Below are 25,230 nucleotides of genomic sequence, written 5' to 3'. Positions count from 1 at the left end.
GTCTGCACGTCAAAGCGCAGTCAAGTCGTCGCCACTGTTGGTGAAACGGCAGCACTCAATGTGAAAATGACAGCCACTGTTGGCAGCTTGCATGCAAACACACATTCATGTGGTGGCATTGTTTATTTTGGTTACCTGGCCCAGGCAAGTAATGCGAACAGGAGAACAATTATCAAACATCATTAGCTTAGTTAGGCCCAAAATACTCAGTCGGGTAACTATTCATAGCAGTAGTCGAGGGCACGCTTGAAAGGCACCATTAGCAGTCTGCACGTCAAAGCGCAGTCAAGTCGTCGCCACTGTTTGTGAAACGGCAGCACTCGATGAGAAAATGACAGCCACTGTTGGCAGCTTGCATGCAAATACACATTCATGTGGTGGCATTGTTTATTTTGGTTACCTGGCCCAGGCAAGTAATGTGAATAGGAGAACAATTATCAAACATCATTAGCTTAGTTAGGCGCAAAATACTCAGTCGGGCAGCTATTAATAGCAGTAGTCGAGGGCACGCTTGAAATGCACCATTAGCAGTCTGCACGTCAAATCACAGTCATGTCGCAGCCATTGTTGTATTTGTTTATCTCACGGCAAGTAACGCCAATGTAAGCACAATTATTCACCCTGAATAGCTTTGCTAGCATTGTTTGTACTAAAAAATTCTGAGTGAAGTTGAATGTGTTTTATTGAGGCAATTATTTAATTGACAAGCCATCGGCATAGTGATCGACGGCCAGGTTCAAACAATGACATTTGTGAAGTAATAAATGGTGAAAGTTGCAAAAGCTATCAGTGCACTGCTTTGCTGGGCTCCATTTACTGAAAAATTTCTTTGCAACGACAAAAGCATCAGACAGGAAATGACACCCCACTGCACAGTGTTATTCGTGTTGAACTTTTTTGCCATCATATGTGATGGGCAGCGAAACCATCCGTTTACTAAGACTGATTGCATGAAAAATGCAACAGCATAGCAAGGTGTAGTTTCACAATATGGCACCCTTTCATGTGCACTTCTGACGAGCTGCCACATGCACTGATGCATAAACATGAACTGAGGTAAGAGGCTAAGTTGCTGTGCAACCCCCATGACGGTTTTAAGAAAATCTATCTCTAAACCTTTCTGTTTTCATAGGCGATGAAAATCTGTTTTGAGCAAGTTGGTTAATCACACTGCAGCAACAACACAAGAAGCAAGGACAGAAAACACAGCGAGTAGGCAGACTGAGAAGACGAGGTAGACCAGTGAGAAAGGTTTTAATGAGATGGAAGAGGCCTGCCCTGCCGTGTACATGAGTTAGTGCTTTGAATGAGATTGGTTTATGAAAATGTGTAATGACTTTCCTGAAAGAAAACTAGCAAAAGCAAATGCTAATATAATATAAAAGGACAGAAATAATGGTAAGCGCAAGCACGCATGGAAACAGGCACGTATTCACACACAAATGCGAGAACTAAGAAGAACTCCAACGTAAAGAAATCTGGGAAATAGAAAAAAAATTGACAAACGCAAGAAAACATACATTTACAAACAGACGCGGGTCGAGGTATTATAGGAGCGGGTTCACAAGCTGCTGTGCTTACCTTCTCATATGTTTTCTTTTTTAACCGTTCTCTTAATACTGTCTCGGGAAATTTTAATTGCATTCATGACATTAGTGCTCTCAGGCGCGTCCACATTTCACGACAGCGCTGAACGTCTTGACGTATGCAATTATAATGTTGTTCCCTAATTTCCCCCCACCGATAGAAGCATCTTTAACCGTGCAGTAACAACTTTTGAAACAAACGATAGATGTACGAAGCAGAAAAGGCCGGTGTGATAGGGCTTCTCTATCGGGCTACTACATAAGAAAACGCAATCGGCAACACTTATGTTCAGCTCAGTTCTGAGCACACGAACATCGCGTAGTACGACCACTTCTACACCCAGTAACGCTGCAACACATCGCACATATATATCACGATTTGTAGCTCGCAAACGCACTTCATAACGGCAAGAGCACAGCTCGAACGTCGCGATCACCACGGCGCATCGCAGCCGGCAAAACGGCTCATACGCAGTATAGCACACGCAGAATGGCAGCGATAACTAGGCGATAAAAACTTATCGCTACTGATCGTATCGTTACTTTTGGTAAGTTGCGAAGGGCTGGCGTTCACCACACCGCGGCAACGATCGGCATACACAGAGCAGAAACCAAACGTGTACGCTGGGTGCGCCAATCGGACGCTACTTATTTCGACACGCCTTGAACAGGTGTGCTGCTCAGAATGCACGTGTATGTGGTGGAGTTCTCGTCTGCGACGCACACGCGAAGCATGGCACAAGAAATCACGAAGTCGACGGCTTGAAATATTTCCTCCGACGCTCTCGTAAACACAACACACACTTCCTGCGCTCCGTCTGTTTCTGTTGGCGATCGCACGCACTGATGAGGTCTGGAAGCGTACACCGGCTTGCTTCTTCCGATGACTATCTCCGTGGGTGCCACATATCTCTGGTAAAAATCACAAACAGGAGAAAAAAATAGACTGTTTCTGACGCGGCTGTAGCCTAGGCCTTGCGTCCCTGCTTCGCTTCGCTTCGAGCACGCGCCATGTTTGCTGTGACGACAGCCAAACCGTCCGCCTCGGACCAGCCAATGAGAGACGAGCAGGCGGCCGGACGGGAAACTTGCGTCCGCTCCTCGCTCACCAGTAGAGAGCTATCCGCACGCGACCGGGCGAGGGCGGAACGGACGTGCGGAGCGACCATGTACGGGCCCTAAACAAGCGAACGAGCACAGCGAAGGATGAAAGAGCGAACGCGGAGCGCAGCGGGGGATGAAAAACGGCGACGGCGAAGAGAGTGCAAGGAGAAAAAGTGACCAGGTCCCACGTGATTTGGTCGCTGCTCGATGCGAGTGACACCCTCGGATGAGCGACAAGTAGGGGCCAGCTTTCCGAGCTAGTCTTTCAACTATAGGGACGCCTAAATTTGCTCGTTGTAAAGGCAAAGCCGTCGTAGTGGTCTTTGTTGTCGAGGCCTTTATGCTATATATAGGAAGTCGACCGGAGCATAATGAATTCGTCGTTGTACAGGTGATTCCGCTGTAGAGGCATTCGACTTTATTCTACAAATTTTACCACACAGGTTAACCCACTTTGTCCTTAAGAATATAATCTTTATGCAAGGTCATTTCAATCCTGTATGTGTGTGTGTGTGTGTGTGTGTGTGTGTGTGTGTGTGTGTGTTCTTTCGTATGACGCTTTTTACGCAAAAAAATTTGAGGACGCTTGAGTTCCGCGTTTAAGAGTGAACGCCATAGCATTCGAAGATCCCTCACGCTTCCCGGCAGCTGCAGCTTATGTAACTGTGATGTTTAACGGGAAACGCTGGCGCCAATTTCTGTTCACGAAGGTGCGCTTTCTGCTAGAAGTGACACGCAATGCTGCGGAGGCGAGTGCCATCTGGAGGTGTCGCAAGGAAACGGACGCGCCGCTCCATGGCCTCCAAAATTGGCTCGCGCCAATCTTGGAGGCCATGACCCCCCTATGAAGAGTAGAAACGTTGGAAAATGTGTTTGTGTTTCCGCGTAACAGAAATATGTCTTCTCGTATATTCATATTACAGGCCGATGCTGTCCTGCCTGTAAATTGTGTTTACATTCTACCTTACGATTTTTCTGACGCATGGTACTTTCAGGAATTAAATTAGTTCAGCAACGCCTCTGCGTCACTCGGATGGCCTGCCTGTTAGCGGGTCAGAATTATTTTTCGCTAGGCGACGTCGGATGCCGATACCGGATTTTTTGTGACACGGGGTCTTTAATGCTGTCGCGTTACGAACGTTTAGCGGTCCCTGTGAACTTCCTCAATAAAAGTCTTATTGAAAAGCCGCTTCTCTTCCGCAGCCGATAGGCATCAGGGATGTGTATTGCGCATACGTTTTTACGCTTGGGTTGAATTTTACTCACTGTAAAAGTGCGTCTCGTGACAGTTGTCCCAGGTTTCCCAATCGTTCCTATACGCACGGACTCCACCCTTTGAGTGCAGGTACAGCCTACACATGGCCTACAGCGAGGTCAGCCTCCACCGCGCTAAGTGGGTCAACTACTCCAAAGCGCGCGGCAAGCGGCTGGAATACGTGCGCACCATGTACAGACTGTACGAGGCCGGAGACACGCCGCTGGCCCAGTTGCGGGACCTGGTGGCCGACGAGGACGCGTGGGTTCGCGCCGTCACCGAGGGCATCGCGAGCTCCAACCGCGTCATCATGAAGCTGCGGTTAGCCCACCTCGACCAGCTCACTCCGAACGTGAGCAGCCACCGCTGGCTGGACTACCTGAATGAACACCTGCCTCTCACCGGACGACAATCTGCTTCTCGTCGACAAGATTGTGAGCACCGTGACCAACAACATCTTCGAGAGGTATTGCGTGTCTCATACTTATGTGGGGAACGGAACATCAGAGCTCTCAAAAACAGCGACTTGTCTTTTTCGAGACTACCTTATTACACTGTGTCACTTTTCGGTCTACTTCGTTATAATGTTTTTTTTTTTACAATACAAATTGCTCGTCAACCTCGCGTGCACTTTATTTCTTCAATGCTGTGCATTCGCATAGTGTGCCTGAGGTGTAAAGTACCGGAAGCGCCAGTGATAAAAAAAGATGTTCGGCAGCATGTTACATTCCCTGTAACACTTGAAGGCGAAAGCCTGCTGCACACTTAGTAATGAATTGAGTCTTAAAATCGAGGACCAGACTTCTTGCAAGACATAACGAGCCGCAGTGTGAATTACACGCGTGGCGCTTTTAGGTCCCCCCTCCCTTTCAGTGAAAGGAAACATCCGTACGCCAGCCAATATATCGCGAAATGAAAACACGTATAGAGCTGCGCTCAAATGTCGTATTAAGGAGTATCGGAATCGTCTGTGAACTTCTTTTTCTGCAGCACTCCCAGGTGTCACCATGTTGCAAATACTTGCTCCTCTGTGTTCCTTGTGCTCAAGTAGTCAATTCGGGCACCCTAAAGCAAGGCACTGCCATTTGTGTTATCGTAAAAATATTATTTCTTGGCTTTGTCTTTGCCGTCTTTGTAAAATACTTTGAACATCCTCATATCCTCATCCTCATCGTTTTCATCCTCTGCAATAAGTTTACCATCTCTTTCGCACCTTTTTGTAGTGTGTGTGTGATTGCCAACCTTCCTTACCTCTTCCATCGTTCCGGGTCTCTGAGGTATAAAGATGTCTGAGCACTCTAGCAACCCACCTATGTTCATCGGTGTTAGCGAATATTTTCTCTAAACTAACTCTGGCTCTGCGAGCCTCCGACTCCAAAAGAGGGCCGGTCCAGATTGTGCACTATATACTCTGCGCAAGTAGAAGTCTCCATGAACCTGTGGATGATATTGACGGAGCAGTCAGTTTTAGGCGTAAGAAACTACGCGTGCAACGACCTTCAAATCCGGGAATGCTTGTGGTACCAATGAATGATCCACTTAAAGCGTATAGCTATAGCCCTGCCGCAGGTTCTTTCTATGACGCATTTCTCCTCCTCATTCTGCCCTCAAGGTTCAGCAACGCAGCCATCTTGGAGCAGGTCGCGTGGCGCTTCATCGAGGACTACTCGTACGCCAACGCGTACGCCGCCGCCGTCGCCACGTTCGGCAACAAAGAAGCCGTGGCTCGCTTCAGGCCCCGCAAATGCTACTCGTTCACCGAGAGCCGCTTCCAGAAGTGGCTTTTCGTGTGGAGGGTCGGTGAACAGCTGCAGCCGCCCTTGCTGAGCACCGTCAAAGCCATCTTCGAAGACTTGCGCAACACCACCCAGCGGCTGCTCTCTGACGCGGCGCCTTGGATAGATCCGGCCGCCCGAATCGAGGCGGTGGCCATATCGCAGCGGTTGCACCTGGAACCGTACTGGTCGCTGTTCGGTGCCGAGGGATTCAAACCGATGCTGCCTCCCAGCGCCATCCACAAGTACCTGGACGCCTTCCCGAGGCAATTTTCATCGCCATTGAAAGGCTGGATGCAGGTAACCGTGCAACATTGAAAACATTGACAAAGCTATAGTCGGCGACAACCTAAAACATACAAACAAGCTCCACCGGCAAAAACGCCATGCACTTGCCATTCACGTCTGCGCAAGAGAGCCGAGCCAGCCGTAGTCCACTAACAGCTTAGTGACATTGCCTTTTTTTTAAGTGCTGGGTCAATCGAAAAAAAAAAGATTTTTGTTCCAAACTAAAATATTATCTTCGTCCTGAAACCAGTGACCTAAAGACAATTCTCTACGGAAAGAATTGTCTTAATATCACCCGAGCGCTTGACATAAGGAAAATAGGCGAACATAATTGTCCCCCGGTCTTCGGAAATGGAATGTTCTCCACCGGCACCACCGCTCTCCGGCGGCCGCTATCCGCCGACCCCTGCTAGAGTTACTGTATAGGCTCCCTTTAGATAGGCTCCATCCAATACGATAGCTCTAACCCCTTACCCTGCCGCTTGTTACCATCGCGCACACAGAGGCGTGTTCAGAGGAAAGCGCGTAAATTATCGCTGATTGAGCTGGTTGAGGTTTTCGTCCTTTGTCGCGGTTATAACAGCCAGTGTCGAAGACATCGCACAGTGCTTCTGCAAATATGGTCCTTACAGAGGTCACAGGGAAACTCTATGTTTTGGAGCCAGCTTGTCAACATTCGGCCACGGCGGCCGCATTTCGATGGGGGCGAAATGCGAAAACACCCGTGTGCTTATATTTAGGTGCACGTTAAAGAACCCCAGGTGGTCAAAATTGCCATAGTCCTCCACTACGGCGTGCCTCATAATCAAAAAGTGGTTTTGGCACGTAAAACCCCAAATATTATTATTATTAACTTGTCAACATCGATTAAAATTCCGCGTTTTACAAGCAAGACATGTTGCCACAAGGAGCATAATTAGGAAAATATTTTTTAGAGTGATAGCTCTACTACTTTAGGTGCAAACCCAGAAAACGCCTGGTTCCGTAAATCTGACCTTCAAGCTGCGACAAGGTCAAACTGGGACTTAGCGTGCCACTACCGGCGGCTGCCGCATACGCCGTGTGAGCGCCCATGTCTTGAAAGCGATCTGCGACGTGTACAAAGAGCGCCGATCGAGTGCTGGTAGCTTCGTACGCGCTGTGCTTTCGACGCTTAGTTCGCGTTGAAGCCAGACGCGGCATGAAGGTCAATTCACTCGCTGCTGCTGCCGGGCCGAGGAACGTCTGCGTGTTATCTTGTGGTGCAATTGTAGATGCCGGTAGTCACTGACGGTGCCGAGCAGCGTCTGTGTACTTTCCTAAAGCAAGCAAAACCGTGCTATTGCTCGACAAACTTAGTTTAACCGCATTCAATCACGGCACTTTCTTTAGCGATACTATCTCTCTTACACCTTGAATCCGGCTCAGCGACAATGGTGCACTGATTTGTGCCACTTTGCAAGTGACATACCTTGGTGGTTACTCAGTAAAGCTCATCAGTGAGTATGTATGTTGCATATATGTTGTTCTGGAGGACCAATAAAGATAATTATATGTATTGTTGATAAAACACCAAGAAATAATTGGTCTTCATTGCCTAGACTCTGAATTTCTGGTACTCCTATACCAAATTATTAGTGTTTTTAAAACAAAAAAGTGTGCATCATCTCTACCGGAGAAGCATTGACGAAGTGTTCATCCTCATTATGACAGCCTATGTGGAAGACTCGCCCGTTCTATGTTGCCCAGAGAGGCTGAACAACTGGCATGGGAGGCGGTCAGCACATTTGATTGCTGAAAAGTTTCTTCACGTACGCCTGGTCAACCACACAAGCGTTGTCACCGATAAGAACGAAAAACACGTGTAAAGCAACGAGTTATAAGGCACCGTGGCGTGCTCGTGGTAGTATTAACTAACGCCGAGAATATGAACTGCATTAAGCATTGTCATTGCCTTCCACTTGTTCATAATCTATAAAGGGGTGTTTGTCGAAACGTGCTCTGATAAGGACCGTGCTTACTACCCTGTTTAACTAAAATGTGCACGTGCCGTGCACTGCGCTCGGACACGCTATATGTCTCTGGCTGCTGAGGGCAATGCTTATTTCTAAAAAAGTTAATTATTTTCACGTCACCAAGGGTTTGCGGGAACGTGATCGGTCGGCTGGTCTCTCACCGCTTTTTGTCCCGCATCTTATATTTTTTTTCGGAAAGTTTAACTCGCCAATTTAGCTGGCGGTGGCAAGTGCCCTAACGAAGGTTGTCACCACCCTAGAACAGAGCTTGCATGTAGGCTCCCCGACCCTAGGTCATCCTAGATCTTCCTCGCGCGCGCTGCTGGGTTTCGTGCCACACTACCAGATGGCGCTCGCCTTCGAGCATCCCTACGCCCCGGCCGAGGCCGCGGCGACAGCGTTTCACAGTTTGTGCGTTTGGCACGTGTTGTGCTTCCTTTCCCTAATTGTAGTTCTTAGATATCTTCTTTTGCTTTTAGAGCAGAAAAATCTAGGGACTTTAGCTGTCCTATGCGACACAAATGCAGGTCATGTGTTGGACTGTGGAGGTCGCGTGCTGGGCGGCGATAGTGTACACATTACAATCGTCCATAGCCTGAAGACAGCGCTTGGAGCTCGGATCTCAATAGCGTCCTGGCCACTTATGCAGAAGGAGCACGTAAACATACGCGAGCAAAATGGCTACAAGCGTGCACTCAGCGCCGAGGACACGCAGGCCCGAAAGAAGCGTGGCGCGAAACAGGAGTGTCTTCGCTACTCATCGAAACTTGTTGCAGACCGCGAATGTATGTATGCAGTGTGTACACACAATTATAATAATTAATCGAATTACGTACAGCTCACAGTTAAATTAAAGTTTAACATTTTTGTCCCGATGCGATGTACCATGTGAGGCCATGATAATGCTCAACCCTGTCAGAAATTATGAACAATAACGCACAACAACGCCTCAAGCAAACATATACATGTCCCTGTGGGTTCTGCGGACTACGCAGACAAGCAGCAGTGGTGAACGCAAGGTAACGTTTCAAATCAACTCACCCCTCTCGTATTGGACTAAACGCTGAAGAAATTACACATTCACCGCCAATGTCACTGCGAGTTATCGTCATTCAAAGCAAACAGCAAAGAAAGCTTCGCTTGCATCGATTCCCACAGTGCGTAGGATCTGTATATTTCTTTTTTTAATCGGCGCCCTCCGGCGGCGTACAGGGGCCACTAGTGGTTGCCAGACGCCGGAGGCGAAACAGAAGCTTGCTGAACCGAAACTGTGTACTCCCACACTACTCCCCTTCCTCCTAAATATGAAGAGACAAGTATATTATAGCAAGGACGTCGACAGCACAAGTATAGGTTAATAGTGAGTCATGTCCCAAGCCGCTGAGGTTGACGCACAGTTCTTCCTGAATTCGTATCGCACATGTGTGTGAATCTTGTTCATTACTCGGTGTCGGTGTGGTTGAGTTGTTGCTCTACTTGCATTGGTTTTAGTCGGCCTACGGAGATGACTTCGGATCGCGTAAGAATTTCAATTGTGGAAGGGTCCGGGTTGCGACAAGTACTTTGAACAGGCCGTCGTGTGGTGGCTGAAGGGGTTGCTCGAAGCATCGCGGCACATGAAAGCGTGGGTGCTGTTAGTCAAGTATTCGGATAGATAGATAGATAGATAGATAGATAGATAGATAGATAGATAGATAGATAGATAGATAGATAGATAGATAGATAGATAGATAGATAGATAGATAGATAGATAGATAGATAGATAGATAGATAGATAGATAGATAGATAGATAGATAGATAGATAGATAGATAGATAGATAGATAGATAGATAGATAGATAGATAGATAGATAGATAGATAGATAGATAGATAGATAGATAGATAGATAGATAGACTTTATAAAAAGAATAATCAGCAAACCGCTAATGGGCGGGGCCCTTAGTCCAGGGCTCTGCTGGCTCTTGCCATCTTCTCAACTCTCTTTATCAGATTGAGCTGGTCGTCGAGGGCTGAGCTGGACAGCAGTGTCTCCCATTGCTCCCTCGTGGTGTTCGTGTCTAGGTGTTCTATGTTTTGTAGTGTGCACTCCCACGTAATGTGGTATAGGGTTGGCGTGGCCACACACCATGGGCATTCGTCCCTGTAGGCTGTGGGGTGTATCCGATGTAATATGTGTAGGTTCGTGTAAGTGCCTGTCTGGGGCCTACGCCAGGCAGCGGCATCTTCTGTCTTTAGATTTCGATGGGGTGGTGGATGTCGCAAGCGACGCCCTCTGTGGTAGTTAACGATGGCTGAATACTCGAGGTCGACAGGGTCCGGGTCTTCTGCAGCCGGCGTGATGAGTGCTCGGTTATGTACGAATCCTCGAGCTGCTCTGTCGGCCTGCAGGTTGCCCGTGATGCCAGTGTGGCCCGGTATCCAGATGATGGTTTGGGTGGTGAAGTCCTCAGGGTCCTCCTTAAGTATTCGGGCTAGGATTTGTGCAGCAGGTCTTCCAATTCTTCCTTGTAGGAAGTTGCAGCAGGCCTGCTGGGAATCCGTGAGGATCGTCAGTGGTTGGTTTGCGTGTAGGCCCTCGCGGATGGCTAACGCGATGGCAATCTCTTCAGCTTCCGTGATCGTGCAGGGGCGGGTCGATGCAGCGGAGGTAACGTGGCCTCGGTGGTCGCATGCCACTGCCACTATCTGCGCCCTTGTTGTTCATCCCATACATGGCGGCGTCCGTAAAACGGGCCGTGGTATTGAACCTGAACGCTTTCTCCATGTACTGGGCCCTTGCTCTCCTGCTGCCGGAGTGTAGGTTAGGGTCCATGTTGCGTGGTATCGGTGCAACGTGAAACCTGTCCTGGACGTGACGAGGTATTAAGCAGGTTTCTTGGGTTCGTGTTATTATTGCTGGGAACCCCAAGGTTTGCAGGACCTGCCGGCCCGTGTGAGTCCGCGCTAATCTCTGTTGTTGCGAGACGTAATGGGCTTCTGTCAGTTCGCTGAGGGTGTTGTGCAACCCTAGCGCCAATAATTTTTCAGTCGATGTACTCATCGGCAGGCGGAGAGCGGTCTTGAATGCCATCCTCAAAAGTATGTCGGCCTGCTTCGTCTCGGACTGTGTGAGGTGGTAGTAAGGCAGGCTGTATGTGATTCTGCTCACCACCAGACTACTGACCAGTCGGAGGGTGTCCCTTTCCTTCATTCCTCTGTTCTTGGATGTTACGCGGGAGATCATGCGTGATATCGCTTTGACACTGGTTTTGAGGAGTGTAAGGGTGTGTGTAGCGCGCTGGTTGGACTGTAACCACATGCCCAGCACCCCCAGCAATGGCTTCTCTGGTATGAGGCCCAAGTTGAGGCGTACCTCGAGTCTTCTTGTTGGGTCTGTGGGGACTGCGTGGTTACCCCGGCCTCGCCAGTCTCGTAGGAGCTCAGATTTTTCGGGCGAGCATTGTAGTCCCCGTTGGCTGACGTATTCTTGGATTAGATTTGCTGCAGTTTGCAGGCGTTTTTCTTTTTCAGCGAGGGACCCTGTTGTGGTCCAGAGTGTTATATCGTCTGCGTAGATTGCGTGCCGCAGACCTGCTACGTCCTACAGTTTGCTTGCGAGGCCGATCATGGCGACGTTGAACAGCGTGGGAGAGATGACAGCACCTTGTGGTGTTCCCTTGTTGGGAGGGTGGTAGACTGGGGTCTGGATCTCTGCCATCTTCAGCTCCGCCGTGCGGTGGCTCAGGAAGCTCTGAACATACTTGTACGTTCGCACGCCGCAGTTGATGTTGGCTAGCCCTTCTAGGATTCCTTGGTGGCTGACGTTGTCGAAAGCCCCTTTAATGTCGATTGCTAGGAGGACGTGTTCGCCGCAGCGGGAAACGTTGCTGAGGACTTCTTCCTTGATTTGGAGTAGCACATCTTGTGTGGACAGGCCTGCGCGGAAACCGAACATGGTGTCCGGCAAGTGTTTGTTATCTTCCAAGTGTCTCTGTAGTCTCGTGTTCATAATTTTTTCGTACACCTTGCCTAGGCAGGACGTGAGCGATATGGGTCTGAGGTTTTCAATTGCCAATTTCTTGCCCGGTTTGGGGATCATGATTATTCGTGCGTGTTTCCACATCGCCGGTACCGTACCTTGTTCCCAGTGTTTGTTGAGAAAATCCGTGAGCGCAGAGATAGACTTGTCGCTCAGGTTTCTGATCATCGAATTTGTGATCTGGTCCGTGCCCGCCGCTGTGTTACGGGTGGTGGCTGCGATGACCGCTCTCATTTCATTTTCGGTGATAGGTTCGTCCATTAGCGGGTTGGGTTGTCCTGTGTAGGGTGTTCTACATGGTTGCGTGGGAGTGGGATCTCCTAGCACTTGGTCTTGATGGCATCGATTAGGTCTTGTTGGCTGCCTGGGTAGGTGTGTAGTAACCGTTCCAGAGCCCTGTGTCCTTCTCCTTTGGTTTTGGTGGGGTCCAGGATGGCTTTGAGGATGTGCCACGTCTTGGCCGTGTCCAGCGTGCCACCGAAGGAGTCACAGAATCTATACCAGTTCGCGGAAGCGAGTTGCATGGCATATTCCTCTGCTTCCGCTGTTATTTGTGCTATGCGCGTCTTCAGTTTCCTGTTATATTTCTGTGTTTTCCAGCGGCGGGTAAGGCCCCGTTTCGCATCCCACAGGTGTAGTAAGTGGGGATCCACCTCTGGGGTCTCTTCCGTTCTTGCGATTCCCTTTGTGTGGCGCTGTTTATGTCGACGGAGGTTGTCACACCAATCTTCCAGATTCGTGATTGTGTCGGCGTCCTGTTCTTGGGCTTCCCTGATTTTTCGCCAGTGAGTGAGTTTAGCTGTGCCGATCTGCCTGCGTAGGCGTCCAGTCTGTAGTGTTATGTTTAATATGAAGTGATCGCTGCCTAGGTTTTCGAGTGTGTTGAGCCATTCGGCTCGAGTGGTTTGAGTGATGAAGGCGAGATCGGGAGTGGTGTCGCGTGTTACGCTGTTCCCTTCCCTCGTCGGTATGTTCGGGTCTGTGATGAGTGTGAGGTGACACTGTTCAATTAGTGTTTGTAGCTGGAGACCCTTCCAATCCTGCCTCTGGTACCCCCACAGGGTGTTCTGAGCGTTGAAGTCGCCCATGATTACCAGGGTACTGTCTTTAGCGAGGCGGAGGGTGTCCCCAAAGAGTTTTCCTATGTTTGACCGCCTTTGGCTAGGGAGGCAATAAATGTTGAGTACGAAGGCGCTCTGTTTCTGGTTGCCTTTGTATATTATTTCGAGAAGTACATGTAGTACGTCCACGTCGTCTATGGGTTTGTGTTGTATGGTTGTGATGTTTCTGTCTACTAGTGTGGCTACCTTCCACTTGCCGTCTTGACTTGTGTGGTATTCTTCGTAGCCATGTAGTGTTGGTCGGGTACCGGGCTCTTGTAGGGCTATGACCCCTGGTGGTTTTGAGGAATGAGCGATCAATTGTGCCAGCAGCCCTTTCTTCCTGCGGTACCCACGGCAGTTCCATTGCCAAATTCGGACACGTAGACAAGAGTGTTCTCCTTCGCTCGGGTCGGCGTGGGGTGGAGGCTGTGCATCATAGTCCGCAAGCGTGACACGTACAGGAGAGGATCGGGCAAGTGCTAGTTTTTGCTCGCTTCTATAAATTGACCAGGGTGGCGAAGGGTTGTGCCATAGAGCAACTCAGCGCTTGTACATTTCAAGTGACTTTTCAGCGTTAAGGCAGTACGAATAACTAGCAGGACTTCGGTTCACCGACATGTTCCTCCGTAGGCAGTTGTAGAAGGTTTGAGCTGCCTATGCATTCGCTCATCCAGGCCGTTAGCTGCTGGGTGGTACGCAGTGGTGCGAATACAATGTGTGCCACGGAGAGCGAGAAGTTCCTCGAAGATGGAAGACCCAAACTGGCGTCCGCAGTCTGTTGTGATGCTGTATGGTGTTCCGAAGCGTGCAATCCATGTCTGCAAGGATTGCCTTTGCGACGGTCTCAGCAGAGATATCTCGCATAGGAAAGGTTTCTGGCCAGCGAGTAAAGCGATCGACACAGGTAAGAATGTAGCAACAATCTTGGGAAGGTGGGAAAGCGCCAGGTACGTCGACGTTGACTTCTCTGATCCAGGTGTCTGGTGGGAGGAAGGTTGACAATGGAGTCACAGTGTGGTGCTGTTTTTCGCCGTCTTTCATCCGCCGCTGCTCTCCACGTTCGCTCTTTCATCCTTTGATGCGCTCGATCGGCGAGGGGACGACGCCGACGCTAAACGCTGGAACGCCTGCGCTCTCAAATGCGTCAACTACGACTTGCGCACAAGCCGCGGAGATTATAGCTTCGAATTGTTGTTCGAATGGGTGGCGGAGTCATTAGATAAAGCATACATCCTCAGCCTTGTAGGCCTTCTGCCTAGCGCAAGTGCGTTATTGATCTAACTGAATTGCTCAAAGTAAAATGTCTGAGAAAATTTGTAAAATACAGCTTGCGCACAGGCTGCAGACATGGTACCGTTGTATTGTAATTCGAATATATGAAAACCATAATTCAGAACACCCGTATATTTTTGAGGTGCTACAAAGGTATAACTTCTCCAAAGTGTTTGTAAGCATGCTGTGCATTTTGTACTTGGGAACAATGGGAGCTATTACTTAATAGCCTTTTGGCACGTAGCGAAGGGGAATGTGGCAAAGCTTTCCTTTGTAACCTGTATTCGTGCTTGCGATTGACTCGTTGTTAAAGCGTTTTAGTGAGAGCCCGTTTATAAGAGGACTTTCTATGCAGCGAACAGGGGCCCTATAACGTAAAACTACTCCAATGTGTTTTTATTCCAATCTCCTGACGTCAAACTTGCGTAACCGCCGACGCAATCATCGGGCGGTCACCCGCCGGGTTGTCTCAACAGAGCAATGAAACGCTCTCCTCGTTCATAGGAGATCAGTTTTGTTTGCTTGAAAAACAAATAACATTGCCTACACTGAGCGGCTTGGCTTATCTAATTGGCTCACAGGAGGCGAGGAGCACGCTCAAGTGGAGAGGGATTCGATGGGGCCGAGCAACTGCACTAACAATGGATAACCGGATGAAGAGGGTGGTGCCGGCGTCTGTGATTGGTCCGCTTTACCTTACATAGACTGCGTTGGCTCGTCGACAATCGCGGCGGCATGCAACGGAAGGTTAAGAATGACGCTAAAACTAATCCTCAGTAAAGAAGAGTTGCCAGAACGGCCACGAACGTTACACGGCCACGCAAAGAGTTTTATTGCGTGCAAATAAGCCCATGCTCTCCGGCAAGTGCGAGCAGCCAGTGCCTCAGCGATCGGTGGCAGCCATCTTTTATTCCTTCCAGAACGGAGCAGCCTGTGGCTATTCAGAATAAAATTCAATTTTGTTCATCATATTAATGCGTCTTTAACGCGTACACGTCACTTTGGCGTGGTGAGTTTTTGCGGTTTTGTGACATCGTATGACAGGCAGGTGAAGTGGGTGCAGCCCAAAAACTGTTGACCAATAGCCGAAGGCTAATGGCGAAAAGGCGTCGAATCAGAAATAACTATTTTTCTTGCGTTCGGTCAAATAATGCATAGTTAGTGTGTACACGTCATGTCAGATAGGGAGCTATCGAGGTTTTCGTGACGTCGCGTGACAGACAGGTGAAGTGGGGGTGGCCCAAAAATGATTTTGACCAATCGCGGAAGGCTGGTTTCAGAATTGGAATATAAAAGTTTGGAATATAGTTTTACGTTATAGCGCCCCAGGATGCAGAAAAGTATCAGCGTATGCTGATGACATTACTTTGTTGTTACGAGAGGGGGAGGTCGTGTTACGTTATCCAAATCTGGACTCAATCGATGACAACACGCCTTCGGAAGATCAGATATACGTATTCTCGGTTTCTACAGCCGTTCATTACACACAGCGACGTCCCCTTGTTCTTGACACGCCACATAGCACTGGTGGCGCCTTTCAGTAAGTGAAGTTTCCAAAGTCAGTATTGTCAGAAAATTCGCCAAGTATGATGCATGCATTGGCTAGACATTTGGTAACGTTGACTTGTAATGTAAACGTTTCACAAAAACACTTCCGCTCGCTTGGAAACTAGAACACTGTCGTTGGTTTCAGACGACGTGATGGATCTTGAGCGTTGTGTGACCCGCGTACCCTTGTTGCAGTAAAATTTTGTACGAAGGAATAATTCCACATGTTTCCAAATTTAATTATTCGCTGTGTTCAACATATTTATTTAGTGTAAGGTGTGTTCCTACACGATGTATACTAGGGTGCGCTAACATAAAATTATTCCAAATTGCTTGTATTTAATTTCTGCCATTAGCCCTTGACGAATCGCCAGAAATTCCCGGACTATGCCCTCTTCAGCTGTCTGACACGCGTCACCGAAAACTGCGAGAAAAAAAAACCGTCTGCTGTCACACGTACACAAGATAACGCATGATTAGGGCGAACGAAATAATAACAATTCATTCCGATTATATGCGTTTTTCGTCCTTAGTCCTCCACTGTCGGCCAAGTTTCTCAGGCTGCGCTCACTTCCCCCATCTGTCGGGCGACGTCACAAAAGCGCAAAAAAAGAAAACACTTTTCACGTTACGGTGACGCGTAGGCACTAAAGATTCATTCATATGCCGAGCAAAACTTAATTCTTTTTTTAATTGCCGGGGACTGCTCCGTTCCGATAGGAAGAGACGATGACTGGTCTCTGATTACTCTGGCACTGGCCTCTCGGAGCTACCGGGGAGAATGAATTCCTTCCCGAATAAGAAAAAAAAAAATCCGTGGCAGTATAGCACCGTCGAGCCCTTTCAGCACGTATACGACATCGCTTTGCAACTGTTCTTCGCTGAGGATCCCTTTTAGTGGCATATTTGACTCCCAGTTGCACGCCTTCGTGCTTTTCGACCAGCCACCGCAAGCTCAGGAAGAGCAAGCAGAGCAATCGCAGATTCCGGCGCCACTGTTCTCACCCGTGCTCAGTGGCTATGGTGTTGGGCTGCTGAGCACGAGGTCGCGGGATCGAATCCCGGCCACGGCAGCCGCATTTCGATGGGGGCGAAATGCGAAAACACCCGTGTGCTTAGATTTAGGTGCACGTTAAAGAACCCCAGGTGGTCAAAATTTCCGGAGTCCCCCACTACGGCGTGCCTCATAATCAGAAAGTGGTTTTGGCACGTAAAACCCCATAATTAATTTTTTTATCTTCGCGACGAGCATGCCGTTGTTGTCTAAGCTACTAAGCAATGAAAAAACAGCACACGCTCAGTACAGTATAGGTCTATTCGAGTCAGCCAAGTTTATCTGCACCTTCTGCACCTATTCACGGTGCGCTGCACCTAGGCTTTCGATTCCCCGAGGGTCAGCGGTGCGCCCTGCACCCGCGTGCACGATCAAACGGTGTGCAAGGCAAGGTGCCGCCGCGGTGCAGTGCACCCTTGAACCTTGCAGCGAGTGGGCGCTGCCCGGCACACCATAACTGGCACCACGCCCTGCACCTTTTCGTTTGTCGCGCCGTGCACCTTTTTTTTCGGAATCGAGCAAACCTTATGCGTGCACAGCCCTTGCACCCGCGGCGATGACTGCGCAGGCTGCCGACCTGCACCGTCGCACGTTCCCCGGCTGGCCCCTCAACGACTCGCTGCTGCACCGGCACGGCGAGTACTCGTTCCCGGTGCAGTACGACTACTGGTGGAACTCGGTGTTCCTGCACCTGGCCGTGGCGGCGCCGCCCATGTTCTACACGGACGCGCCCGCTTCGGTCAACTACGCGGCCTTCGGCACGGCCGTGGCCAGGCAGCTGGTCAGGGGCTTCGACCCGCAGGTGGGTGTCATCCTCCGCCGCGCTTGGCCGAGACCCCGCGGGTGCGCGTAATCGTGTGAAGGTCGTGTGTGTGCACACGCTCGTGGGGGGCCATAACGTATTTCTGGCCCCTTCAATCCGGTTCCGGCAGCGGGCTATTTTGATTGGCCGTCTCGTATGCCGTCCAGGACTGCGCAACGCTCATTGGTTGAAAGCACTGCCTTGTATGGGCAGTCAGGGACTGTCAGGGACCAGTCAGGGACCAGTCAGGGACTGTCAGGGACGGATGATAGAATAGACCCAGTATATATGAAAGCTAATGCCTTCGCGATTCATTTCGTTATGCTCTGAGGGTGCCGCCACGGGGAGGGTGTAACTTGAACACCATCTTTTCTCACGCGGTCTCAGAGGGTGCTATTGTATAGATTCCGCCTAACATCGAATTCTGCAACGATGGTACTTTGAGCCAGTCAGAGAGGCCGTAGCAACGCCGTGTGCCAATCAGACCTTGGCAATGTCCTGAGCGCACTCCCTCTGTGCACACACTTACAACCCCCGAGATCACGAGCGCTGTTCCATCTCGGAGGCCACGCTTGCTTACACGCTCCACAAAACATCAACATCGCAGAAGGGCGCGTTCCTGGACTCCAACAGAACCGTGAGGAGCTGGATGTCGAGAGCCACGAGCGAAGAGCTGCAGAAGAAGATCTCGTGCGCTGGCGGCAGATCCTCCGTGCTCATGGACGTGGCCGCCGCCCAGGTCGCGTACCGGGCCTTTCAGGAACACCGAGCGGCCGAGCCAAGACGCTACGCCGTGAGCAAGGACATCTCGCTGACGCCGGACATGCTCTTCTTCGTGACTCTCTGCCGCAGCCTGTGCGGCCGCGGTGAACTGTGTCCCAAGGTGCTGAGCAACATGGCTGCGTTTAGCCGCGCGTTCTCCTGTAAACCCGATGCGCCCATGAACCGCGCCGACAAGTGCTCCTTCTTTGAGCAGGCGTGATATCTTGCCAAATATGGAACAGTGGTTGCCGAGTTCCTTCAAGAGGCACCATTCGTTTGTATGCCCATAGCGTTTTGCATCAGAGCTTATGAATTGCAAATAACGTGCGATATGAGTACAATTTTGTGCTCTTTTTTTTAATACTTCGCCTGAGCTCACGAGGGTTGCAATGTGGGCTTTTTGGTAATGTATCTTCAAGGGGAGTACGGTAGCGCGAATAAAAGATGGGACAAAGAAGGCCCATAGGGACAAGCGCAGTTCTTGATCAAGATTTCAACGTACGAAAGATGTTGCGTTCCATGCAGCTCAACTTTTTTCCTGATTCATTTATAATTTTTGCTTGCGTATTTGCTTTTGGCGTCAATCTCCGTACGGAACGTGCTTCAATTAATAAGCTGTTACTTAAGGACGTGAGGAAAAGCGTGTGCGTTAGTACCTGGTGCTTCCATGTACGCGTCGACGTCGTTAAATATTCAGCTTACTGTATATCGTAGATCGAAACTTTGGAATAGCCAATGAAACACAGCGGATTTAGGTCTGTTCAAGTGGATTACCTTTAGGGCAGCGTTGCCTGTGCGAATAATTGCTATGTGCAGGTGGATAAATTTAAGAATGTGTTACCTTCCTTTTCTTAATTGTTAATTTTGGGGCACATGATCCAATTACAAGATTAAAGTTGAGCAGCAGTGAAGTCATGTTTGCTTAGCAGAAATCGTAAAACTAGCACCACTTCCTTAATATCCGGCCCATTAAGGAGACCGACAGCCAGTCTTTATAGCACATTTTCAGCTGTGCAACTGAAGGCTTACTGGTCGGAATGCCCAATCCTGGAATGGCAAAGCGAAATAACGCATTGGAACATTTTTTATCAATTATTTTATCTGTAATCGCTATCATGTTCGTGCAGTCATACTGGAAACAGTCGTATGTGAGCGCGTTAACGGTTGTACGCCGACGTCAGTGGGAAGCAGACAAGTGCGGCCCTAGCCGCAGCTAATTTATCTGTTGTTGTGTTTATCAAGCCGATGTTCATGCGTAGGTCAAGCAGTTTGAAATGAGCTTAACTGTAAGGCCAATGCGTTTTTTTTTTCGAATATCGGAACGGATCTTTCAAGAGTACCACTAGTCCTTATCTTTGGGCTAAGCAGGCATGGTTCCACTACTGCTTAGCTTATAATAATAATATTTGGGGTTTTACGTGCCAAAACCACTTTCTGATTATGAGGCACGCCGTAGTGGAGGACTCCGGAAAGTTTGACCACCTGGGGTTCTTTAACGTGCACCTAAAGCTAAGCACACGGGTGTTTTCGCATTTCGCCCCCATCGAAATGCGGCCGCCGTGGCCGGGATACGAACCCGCGACCTCGTGCTCAGCAGCCCAACACCATAGCCACTGAGCAACCACGGCGGGTTACTGCTTAGCTTTAGTAAATATTTTATTTAACTACATGGACATTGCAATTTGTTATGCAATTAATGCCCGCCTCTTAGATAATCTACCTTGATAGGCCGAATCGTGTCGTAAGTCTTCATAATTGTGGCTTCGTTTATTGGGCTTATGTCTCTAAATCGCCGAAAATTATTTTCCGAAACGCCTGAAGGCATTGAGTCTCTGCGTGCTTGCATAATCATTGCGAATTCTTGAACTTATAGCGTGATATAAACTGTCAACAATCAACATGCGAAGTCTCAAAGTCGAAAGGGCGAGGTTTAGGCAAATAAATGCATACCCTCAATAATTCCCACGATGGCTGAACAGCCACACTGGCAGCTCCCGTAGACACTAACGACAGAGCTCCGTCCAGAAAATTTTCGAAAAACTGCACGGATAGGATACGGACGAAGGAAAACTTGTCAACGTTTGCGCGCGCGTTTCCAGTGCTGCGATCGCCTTGCATAAGCCCCGAGAACAAAGCGAGCACTGGAACCATTTCTTTCTTTCTTCAAGAGTAACTGCTTGCTTTGAGTCTTATTTAGCTCCACTTAAAGCAACTTATTCTACGCTGTAAGAAGAGTTTGCACCCTTTGATGCTTACCTTGTTCCCAGACTACAAAAGATTTAGCTCGGGGGCTCCTATCTAAATACATAGGAAAGGAGAAATAATTTTTCTCAATAACCTCTGCAACAACTTTTACGGGATTCGTTACATTTAAAAGAAAAAGCCAAAATCTATTGACTGATGGAAGCGAATTTCTTATTTAGGTCGCTCATTTTTTTTAATTACGAAAAATCGCAAATTCTCAGGAAACGGAACTATCAAGTTCACGACTCCGTAACTCAGCAATGCAAAACGATATTGTAATTCTGTAAATTACATCTAATAGCACATCTAAAGCGAAAAAAAATTTATGTATTTTACATGTTTCTCAAGTACACCAATAATATGCGAGTAGTATTTTCGCAAAACCTTTGTAAACATACATAAATTATTATATCAAATTTGCCCGCTTTGGATGTTCTGGTGGATGCTATTTACAGAACGGCGATATCTGTTTCTGACGCAGAGGGACAAATTTGTAAACTTAAAGCTTCCATTTTTTAAACACACAACTATATAAATATCCTTGTAAAAAAATAAGGCCATAAATCGAAATTCCACTTCTAACAGTCACTAGAATTTAATTTTTCAGTCAAATGCCAGGAATTTCATTAAAATCGGCCCAGGGCTTATCCCACAAAATCATTTCTGAGTGGCTGGTTGCGCGATGGCCTTGAAAAAAAAAAACACGGCGTCTAGTGGAGCAGCACAAAAAAAAAATTGGAGGACGCTCGAGCTTCGCATTCAAGAGTGGAACACGATAGCGTTATCGCACCCCGTTCGCACTGCCTACTCAAACGCGCTACGCCTGCCAAACGTCGCGATCGGCACAGATAGCCGGGCCCCGACGCGCCATGAAGGCGGAAGCGATCATGGGGCGAGTGGCGCGCCACGTGTGGGGGCAGCACCGTACATTGCGAGGAGGGGGTCTTCTGTTTTTGCCGCAAGATGGCTCTGCGTGTGCGCAGAGCGCAGAAGAAATTTAGTGGAAACGCGCTACTCGTGAAACTGCGACTTCTGTAAGTTACATGGTCATAATTACCGATATACACCGCAATATAACTTTCTACTGCACGTTTCTAAGGCAACACCGCATTCACTAGAGGCGATTTTGTCCCGTTTTGAAGGAACCAACTCGTGGCTGAGTGGTAGCGTCTCCGTCTCACACTCCGGAGACCCTGGTTGGATTCCCACCAGCCCGTCTTGCAGGATGTTTTTTATTTATGAAGTGCCTTCTGAGATTTATCGCTCACGGCCAACGCCGCGGACGATGACACCGACGACACCGGGTTTTCTGCGACACGCGCTCCTTAACGCTGTCGCGTTAAAAAAAAGACCACGTGATCTTCTCCGAGCGATGGGCGGTGGAGGGCGGAACGAGCGGCGCGCGCAGACATAAAAACAGGCGTTCCGTTGCTGACGTCACGTGGTGGTTGTGGCGACAGTCGACTGCGAAGCGAGAGAGACGGCGATGGAGGACGCTGGCAACGGATTGCGCGGTAGGCCTCGCGAGTACGTTACGACCAAGGGTGCTCGCCAAGCGACAAACGAGGCGCGACGTGCGAAGTGGCGGGAGCAAGGCGTTCGACAGCGAGTGCTGCTGTCCTCTGCTAAGAGGATGCAACGTAATTGTGTCCGGTTTGTGTTACGCAATTGTAAAGCTTACTGGCGACAAGCATGCTGCATCTTTAGGCAGTGCATCAAGTGCTCGCATGTGTCGTTCAAGTGGTCGACCTAAAGCGCAAACGTGTACTTCACACTGTGGCTTGCTATCTGTCTTGCAAGAAGTCTGACCCTCCGATCGTATAACTTATTGCATTACCAGGTGAGCAGGCTTTCGCCTTAACGTGTTACAGAAGCGTAATATGCTGCCGAACTTTTACAGGGAAGCTGTTTATGGCTAGGGTTCCGTAAAATTTTCATGTGTGTGAGCGAAAACTATCATCATCAGCAATGGCTCGTGCCACTGCTCACGTGTTCGTCGTCGTCTTCCACAGTTGGCTCCGATTGTGCTCATCGTGCCAGCGTTCCCACACTGTCCTTCCATTTGCGAAGGCGCTGGCGGTACTGGCCCATGCACTGCCAGTCGGTGCGGTGATTTTGGTCTCAGATTCTTTTGATGATGGTGATGATGACCTTCACGCGTTTGGCGCATAACCACGTACGGGGATTGGCCAAGAGTCCATAGTGCGAAGGTAATACATATAAAAATCTATAATTTTCATGAATAAAAGCGAGGAAAGTTCAAAACAATTTAGTAAACAGTCATTCGATAAAAAAGTATATATAATATAAATGAGGCAATAAAGGAGGAATAAAATGAATAATACGGTCAACAATGAAATTGGTTTGATTCAATAGTGTATTTTTTTTATGGCGATGCACACATTCCTATGTGAGTGCCTAAGCACAGAAGCTCCGAAAGACTGCAGTACCGGACTGTTCAATGGCAAGCCGAGCTGTGCCACTGTAATTTCCACAGCTGACTCTGATGGTGGCCATCATGCCAGCGTTTCCATACTGCCCCTCCCTGTGCGAAGGCGCTGACGGCACTGGCCCACTGCCTATCGGTGCGGTGATTTCGGTCTGAGATTCCTTGCCTCAGTATATCGCGAAATGAAAACACGAATGTATGTAATGAATGTGTAACACGAATGAACGCGAAAGTATAAAAATAAATGTGGTTGCGTGCATGCCTTTCGTCTCGATGACTACGCATTAAGGCAATAAACATGTTCATACCTTTGTTCGAAATTCCGCGTCACCTCTTTGTCATTTGCTACACAGCTTCGCTGGTCATCAACCTTCCCAGAGTGGTATTGCTCATGATTTTTTTTTTGCGCACCTTTCCTGAGCGCCAGCTGCAGACCGGTCACGAAAGGTATGCGCGTATTGGCTTGGAATGGCGTTTTCTTTCTTTTTTTTTACAGAAAGCACCGAGCGCAGAGCGTTAAAGAAAGGAAACGCACGCACAAAGGTGACGATTGTTGTTTGGGTACAAGGTAAGCCCCAAAGGGTGTAATTTTTTTAGTGTATGGCACATTCACTCCGAGCAAAGCAGAGTGAGCTTACTGCACGGCGTGCGTAGTGTAAAAGAATTCCCGAAAATAGATTTAAATATATGAGACTCACTCCCTGAAATGGAGTTGCCCCGACTGCGGTTGTTCTTAGAAATTATTTATTTATTTATTTATTTAATGCAGTACTCTCAACACACTAAGAAAAAATAGAGTATCCCTTACTCTTTTCGAAGAGTCTGGACTCGTCACGTATACGACTAACTTTGTGGGAGACACCCGAACTCTCTTTTGGCAGAGAGTCCCGAGACTATCTGTGCTCAATACAAGGTGTTCGCGTGACTCTGCACACAATAGTCATGCATACTCTGTTGTAATAGTCGCCTATACCCTCTCAAAAGGGTTACAAGACTAGTGCTGAGGGAGTCCGTTAACAATTTTAAATGAGTCGAACGACTCAAGATAAAGTGTCTCGTGAACACTGCAAGAATGATTCAGGTAACTATTCTAGACGAGTCCGATGACTCCACCATGTGTGTCAAGTTACCCTTAGTGCGTGGTGCCGGCCTCTTGCAAATGCTAGCGGCAAATGCGGCCTCTTGCAAGTCGTTTCACTCTTGGATGGCAGTGTCGAGCCGCTTTTCAAAATGTGTCAACAACTCTTGCTGTAAGTACACACGACTACGGCTAGTTCTCAAGAAGACTACTATGAAAAGACAACATAGGATAACAAAGAATCCACAGTAAACTTGACAAAAAGCACATGGCAGGTTAGCAAGAAAAAGTGAATATTTCATGAATCTTTGTTACTGTCTTCTGGAAAATTCAAAAGTATAAGTCAGCACAGAATCACTATGAAAGCAAGACAGTTCTCTTTACCATTAAACTGGAATCAATAGCCAACTAAGCAAAACAGTCTTAAATAAATATCCAATATGTAGCCTGCAGCTGCATATGCATGACACTGCAATGCCACTCAGAACCATAATGAGACCCCAAAATATTATGTAACTCATGTAGAAGGTTAATTCACCACCGCACAAGTCTCTTATAATATGTCAAAATATTCATAAGTTCAACCTATTTCCCTGTTCTAAAAGACTTAACTTACGACTTAACATTCTAAGCAAGTAAGCTACACATAACAAATAAGAGAGGCTGCACTTATGTACAAAGGAGACCCATATAATGAAGTGCAATAAAAACAATATTCCAACTTAGATTACATTACCTATGCATTATGCTATGCTTGCTGAAAACAACTGGTTGGCAATTGATAATCCAGTCTAATAGTAAAAACAGCTGTTTTACCTTATGGTACTCTTGTTGGCACTTTTTCCCACACAATTTGTGCATGTTAGCGTGATGAAAATTGATCTGAAAAACACCACA

At 48.3% G+C, this 25,230-nt stretch overlaps 1 protein-coding gene across 4 annotated transcripts in view; it reads left to right on the top strand.

The window, feature by feature from the left end:
• LOC135896190 (membrane metallo-endopeptidase-like 1) overlaps window positions 1-19,305 on the top strand; it is a 54,317-nt gene extending 35,012 nt beyond the window's left edge. For 3 of the 4 annotated variants that reach the window (XM_070523632.1, XM_070523633.1, XM_065424562.2), the window contains 2 exons: window positions 4,036-4,411; window positions 5,558-5,890. In XM_070523632.1, the coding sequence (XP_070379733.1) occupies window positions 4,036-4,411; window positions 5,558-5,749 (568 nt within the window). In that variant the 3' untranslated portion in view covers window positions 5,750-5,890. Of the gene's footprint in view, window positions 1-4,035; window positions 4,412-5,557; window positions 6,021-17,566; window positions 17,801-18,407 lie in introns of those variants that run through there. The other variant, XM_065424568.1, reaches the window with a different exon arrangement.
• Window positions 19,306-25,230: the final 5,925 nt, after the last annotated feature.

The sequence above is a fragment of the Dermacentor albipictus genome, chromosome 8 (genome assembly GCF_038994185.2).
Source record: "Dermacentor albipictus isolate Rhodes 1998 colony chromosome 8, USDA_Dalb.pri_finalv2, whole genome shotgun sequence".
NCBI classification, from domain to species: Eukaryota; Metazoa; Arthropoda; class Arachnida; order Ixodida; family Ixodidae; genus Dermacentor; species Dermacentor albipictus.
This window is presented reverse-complemented; position numbering and strand designations above follow the sequence as displayed.